A 6,547-nucleotide genomic window follows, 5' to 3' on the forward strand; every position below is an offset into this window, starting at 1 on the left:
GTAGTACGAGCTGATGCAGTTGAACGCTGTTGGAGGTTGCATTTCGACTCAGGTTTGCAGATCTAAGCTGTAGCAAGTAGTCCTTGTTCCACTGCCTCCAGTATGCAGTGAGGAGCCTTTCCTTTGCTTGCAGCACCTCTAACGGTTCGGCGTCTACGCACGCTGTCTGGCGTCTCTTAATTGGCGGCAACGCCGTGAGTCGCTTCCCCAATATCAGATGCGACGGAGACAAAGCTTGGGTGTCGCCAGGATCTTCTGACATTTGTGTCAATGGCCGTGAGTTGACGATCGCTTCGACTTCTGTTAACACGGTCAGCAACTGTTGAAAGTCTAGCTGACTAGTGTTCTTCTGAGAGCATCTTTAACTGAGCGTACCATACGCTCCCAGAAGCCTCCCCACCAGGCGGCACGTTCGGCAATAAACTCCCATGTTATTCGTGCTTGTGTCGCATACTCACGTACCGCTTGGAACTGATTCGCCAAAGGCAGGAATCTCTCGAGCGGCTTTCTTAAAGGTTAAGAAGTTATCTGAATAGACCTTCCTTGGCAAACCTCGGCGTGCTACAAAGCGTCTGACGGCCATAAGGAAGGTCCCGAAGGATTGGTCGGAGACGAGCTCAAGATGAATTGCCCTGGTGACTGCGCAAGTAAAAAGAGCCACGTACGCTTTCCGTTGCCCTTCGGCCGTTCTGTAATAAAGTGGCCCCGCAAAATCTACGCCAACGACTTCAAACGCAAGTTGCTGAGTGACCCTATCGGCAGGTAAGGGTGCCTCCTGCTCTGTGCAGGGGCGTGTCTTCAGTCGTCGACAAAAAAGACATTGATAAAGAGCATACTTCACTGACTGACGACCTTTGATTACCCAGAATTATTCTCTTAACTGGTGCAGAGTTTCCTGTACACCGGCGTGGGACATCCTTAAGTGCTCTCTGAGTATGATAAGCAACGTGAACCAAGCCTCTGATGCTGGCGGCAACAGTATGGGATGCTTGGCTGCTTGTGACTGCTGAGAGCACTGCAGACGACCCTCTAGTCGCAGTAGTCCATCGTTACCCTGGTAATGGCGAAAGTTCTCGAGATGAGAGGACCTTTCTGTAAGTAGCTTTGTCTGAGTAACCTTGATCCAGTACAGCTCTGATGACGCCATTTCTTCAGTAGAGAGAGGACCTGTTTTCTTGACGTTTGACCGCTTCGAGTTGTGTACGTAGCGCAGTATCCATGCGGTGACTCTAAGAAGTCGATTGGCACTACTGAAACGTTCGGGTGAAAGCAAATGTGTCGTGCAGCTGACCAATGCCACCTGAGCGTCCAAGTATTCCTCGTCTCCTTCAGTATGATCTGGAAATGCTGTGTGCGGCCATAAATCTGGCTGACTCAGCCATCGTGGGCCTTTCCACCAAACTTCACAGTCACGCAGCTCATGCCCCTTAATCTCTCTCGTGAGAAAGTCTGCCGGATTCTCTTCACCAGGACAATGACGCCATCTTTCAGGAGAAGTCAGCTCCTGTATCTGGCGCACCCGGTTTGCCACGTAGGTCTTCCATCTGGATGCCGACCCCTTGATCCAATGCAAGGTGATTAAGGAATCTGTCCAGCATACATAATCGAACTCTGTCTGCAAAGCAGTGGATACAAAGCGATATAATCTGGCAGCAAGAAGAGCTGCTCTGAGTTCCAGCCTCGGAAGTGTCTGGCGCTTGAGAGGTGAGACTCTGCTTTTGCTAAGTAGAAATGCCATGCCGCGAGAACCGTCGTCGGACAAATGCTCGAGGTAGACTACCGCACCATATGCTCTTGGGCTGGCGTCTGCGAAAATATGCAACTTGCGCAGCCTGTCGACGAATGAGTTGCTCGCTATCTCCCTAGGAACAGATATATGCTGCAGTTCCGCGACTCCTTTGCACCACTCTCTCCACTCTGCATCGATGTCTGAAGGTAACTGATCATTCCATTGCAATCCTGCCTCCCAAATCTTCTGGAGCATGATCTTGCCCGAAATACTGAAGGGTCCTAACAGGCCAAATGGGTCATAAATCCTGGAAATGGTCTGCAGTACATGTCTCTTGACACTCTCCTTTTCCGTCATGGAGTCCAGGACAGACGCAACTGAACATCGTAACTGATCATGTTGAAGATCCCATATGACCCCCAGACCCTTCTTCGTCTGATTCTGTGTAGTCTCCGTTGTAGAGTTCCCCTTTTTAAACATCTCTCGTAGAAGTGCCTCGTCGTTAGTGACCCACTTCTTTATCTTCATGCCGGCCGCTTCGAATATGCTTAGAGTTTCCTCATGAAGTATCCTGGCATTTCCTGATGTGCGGACACTGACCACTAAATCGTCCACATAAAAGGATTGCTCCAAGAGCGTAGCAGTCTGCAAGTAATCCTTCTCTGCTTGCTGTAAATGATGCTGAATGGTCGCGGACAGCAGGAACGGACTAGATCTTGCTCCGAATGGCACTCGTGTCATGCGCCATGTCTCAATAGACGGTAGAGGCTGTCCTGCGATCGGCGTCGAAGTGTACCATAAGAAGCGCAGAGCGTCTGTATCCTGTTTGTGAAGTGCAATCTGCAAGAAAGCTTTCTCGATGTCTGCCACCATGCCTATGCGATGCATTCGAAACCTTAAGAGCAGAGAAAGGATGTCAGAGTTCAAGTTTGGACCGGCGTGCAGAACTTGGTTCAGGGATAGAAAACCCGGAGCACTCGATGAGGCGTCGAATACAATTCTAACCTTCGTAGTCTCCCTCTCGCGTCTGATAACTGCATGATGTGGCATGTAATATTCCGGGGCAGCAACAGGTGATGGTGATGCTGCATCAATACGCTCGGCATGACCGTTAATGAGATACTGTCGTATCACCTGATCGTATTCGTTCATGACCTCTTGATCTCTCAAAAGAGTACGAGTGGCGCTGCGTAACCGCTGCTCCGCTACAGCCTTGTTGTTTCCCAGTCGTGAGACGAAGTCTTCATTCCACGGCAGGCGCACTGTATAACGACCATCTTCAAATCTGGTTGTGTCCTGAAACCTCTGGAAAACTTCATGCTTCTTGCCCTCCGACTCTTCACTGTCAACAATACCAAGGTGCTCTAACTCCCAGAAAGACTGCAGCGCATTGGAGACCTCGTCGTGGTTATCGCTGGACACTTGCACATGTAGGACGTTCGACTCGTAACCTGATTGCTTTCCCGTAGGGCCTTGTAGAGACCATCCGAAAATGGTTTCCATGCCGATGAGATTGTCACGAACTCGTACTTGTCTCCCTGCGACAACGGACCCATAGAAATCTGCTCCTACGAGTATCAGTATTTCAGGTGACGCGTCAGCGAACGTAGCTTCATCTGCTAAAGACATTCCCTCGGACTTCAGCTGAGCAAGAGATTTCCGGTCAATATTAGGAAGATTGCCGATGCAGATTTCTGGTATCTCAAGAGCTTCAATGCAAACTTCCTCGGAAGTATACTGCGACCGAAGCCTGACTTTCACCCTACGATGCAACGATTCGGTTCCAGCCTTGCCTACCGTATGGATTACCAAATGCTCTTTCCCAACAGTCGGTAATTGCAACTTCTTGGACAGTGCTCGCTTAACGAAACTTCTTTGACTTCCCCCATCTATGAGGATACGGACGCACTTCTCCTTTCCTCCGGCCGCGCAAACGACTACTTGCGCAGTCTGCAGCAGGACTATGTCCTGTCGCAAACCTGTACGTTGCCACGTGCCACTTGCGAGTACCGTCCCTCCAGACCTTGCTACTGTACTCTTCTGCTTGCACAGCACCGTTAAGTGTCGTCCATTACATTTTCTGCATTTGAGGCTACGAAATGATCGGGAGACCTTTGCTGTATGATACTGTTTGCCGCATCGGAAGCATCTGTGGCTGCTACGAAGCCTTTCTTCCAACTCTGCCAGATTTGCTTGTAAGTTGCAATTCAGCATCTCGTGATCATTCCCGCAAAAGAAGCAGGGCTCCGTCTTGTCACGAGTGGTAGTCGGTTTCCTGGCTTCGACGCCAAGAGCGGAGGCGGACGATAGTCTTTCAGAAGAAGTTTGCCGTAACTTCCTCTGGGTCGTCTGAATAGGCCTCCTCGTGTCGTAGACACTATCTCCTGTAGCCAGTGGCAGTTGCTCCCTGCACTCAGCTTCCATCTTGATAAAGTCTAGCAACTTCGTGAGAAGTATCTCATACCGATCTTCTGCCGATGTAGTTCCAAGCGATTGTTCGTCGCCGTGAACCTTCCTCTGGAAGCTGAGAATCATATCTTGCGGAACCGCATGTTGTAGAACAGGAAACAGTAGAGAGCAAAACGACTTTGAGGTAGTACCCAGCGCTTCTAAACTCCTCATATGAGCCTTCACTTTGTCGTGAAGACGTCTCAGTTCGAGAACATTGCGGGAGAAGCGTACTGGCTGAAGACCTAGCAACCGCTTCAGATGAAACTGTACCAGCATGTTTGGATTTCCAAATCTTTCCTTAATCATCTTGACCGCAGTGCCGTACATATCTCCCGTCAGCTGGAGGCCCTTTATTGAAGCTGCAGCCTCGCCAGTAAGAACCGCTGTCAGGTAGGACATCTTCTCGTTGTTCGACAAGGAAGCATTGCTGTCTACCAGGGACTCGAACCTTATCCAAAATTCCTGCCAGTGCTCTTGACTGCCATTATATTTGAGGAGTTCCAACTTCGGTAACTGCGGTCTGTGACGGCCACCTCCTACAGTTCGACTACGTTCTCCAATGGGAAGCGCCAGCTCACCAGGATTTCTGGACTCCAGTATGGAACCAGCTCTCAAAGACTGCGCGACGATATGTTTCTTCAGTAAGCAGGTGATGGTGGTTACCCGGTCTTGATAGTCGATCATTCTCTCAAGTTCCGCTTCAACCTCCTCGACTGTAAACATAGACTCCAACTTTCTGTCCACGTCATCCAGGCTGGCTGAGAATTTGACGATGCGCTCAAGCAGTACCTCACAACGAGTGGTGTGATCCTGAGAGCTTCCAACGACCTGCATAGCTTGCTCGGCTTCATTCAGTACAGTGGTCAATCTCTGCCGAAACGACTTCCTCTTTTGCAGGAGGAAAACCCTCGAAGTCGATTCCTGTGACGCCTCCGTCATCGTGCTGGCCTGTGAATGTCCTCCACTCTCAAGTCCCTAGCAGGGGTTCCCGGGTTTCGGCACCAAATTTGTGTAGAGGAAGAGCCAGACGATCGGAGCCAGAGCAAAACGTTTACTGAGAAAAACCCAAAAGGAATAATAATGCACGCCCTCTTAGCTCGGGGATTAATTCGCACGAGCCCAGCTGTTTGTCCACATCTTCCTTAACTCCGCGTTTACATACATGCTTTCATTACAGCATTACATCCACCCGCCCTTAGCCCCGCCCCGCGGAGACTCGACCTGAGAAGTGGGCAGGCGCCCTGCCTACCATTACGACACCACCACAACATAAAGGCACGTTCAATTTACGAACGTCACCATAAACGGCTGCCACCCGAACCGAAGTTGAAATCTGCCCAGGTGCCAGCGCACGGTGGTAAAAGCCAAGTCGGCGCCGAACGCAGCCATGCTCCTCAGTACCCGACGCCTTCGGTTTCATAATCGGTCCCTGGTGCTTAGCTTCCAAGACCATCTTTAAAATGAACTTGGATTCAGAATAAGTTCTGAAGTTGAATTCGACCTATGATATGATGAGTTGTGATGTCAAATGAGTAATGATGTTATGGGCCGTGATGTCAAATTATGGGTAATGATGTGATGGGCTGTGATGCTGATGTTGAATGATGAGTAATGATGTGATGCGCTGTGACGTTGAATGATGGGTAATGATTCAATGAGCTGTGGTGTTGATGTTGAATGATGGGTTATGATGTGATAAGCTGTGATGTTGATGTTGAATGATGGGTTGATAATGTGATGGGCTGTGATGGTGATATCGAATGATGGATTATGATGTGAAGGGCTGTGATGGTGATGTGATGTGATGTGATGGGCCGTGGGAAGGGCCGGGCATGATGTGATGTTGAATGAATTTTTCGGAAAATGCCGACCTATGACTGGGGCAGCGCCCGGCCTGCTGGTGGACATCAGCATATGCACCACCTCACCATCGTCTCTTCATGTGAGTGTGTGTTGGTGAGAAGTCCCAGCAGCACTCACAGCCTTTGGGCGAGGCGAGATGGTGCAGCCCTAATGACGTGCTGCCTTTTGGTAATATGCACCAATGAACAGTGAATGCAATACAAGGAAGTAGCAGATAAGGACAGAAGTCTCAACTTACATAGACTTTAGCTTTGCCATGTCGCATGAAGGCTTCCCCAACAACACAAGGTTGCACTATGGATATTCGATTTACCCCCAACAACGCCGAATATCCACTGGATGTATAATTAATGTTTTAACATCCGTAGTCGGATTCGTCCGTCTGATGGATATCACTCTAATATCCAGCGTGGATGAAGAAAATAAAGCGCAGACATCATATCATCAGGATATTGAGAAATGGACATACGCGGTGCTATACCCAAACAACACATGGCAGTCGGA

General features: G+C 49.6%; 1 protein-coding gene across 1 annotated transcript; it reads right to left on the bottom strand.

Annotated features, from left to right (window-relative positions):
* Positions 1-868: 868 nt before the first annotated feature.
* LOC135369442 (uncharacterized) lies at positions 869-5,119 on the bottom strand. Its single transcript, XM_064603030.1, has one exon. The coding sequence runs from the start codon at positions 5,117-5,119 to the stop codon at positions 869-871; it is 4,251 nt and encodes a 1,416-aa protein (XP_064459100.1).
* Between the last annotated feature and the right edge of the window lie 1,428 nt (positions 5,120-6,547).

This window comes from Ornithodoros turicata, chromosome 9, assembly GCF_037126465.1.
Source record: "Ornithodoros turicata isolate Travis chromosome 9, ASM3712646v1, whole genome shotgun sequence".
NCBI classification, from domain to species: domain Eukaryota; kingdom Metazoa; phylum Arthropoda; class Arachnida; order Ixodida; family Argasidae; genus Ornithodoros; species Ornithodoros turicata.

Excerpts from the sequence above, each read along its gene's own strand:
- LOC135369442 (XM_064603030.1), bottom strand. The coding sequence starts at position 5,119 with ATGACGGAGGCGTCACAGGAATCGACTTCGAGGGTTTTCCTCCTGCAA.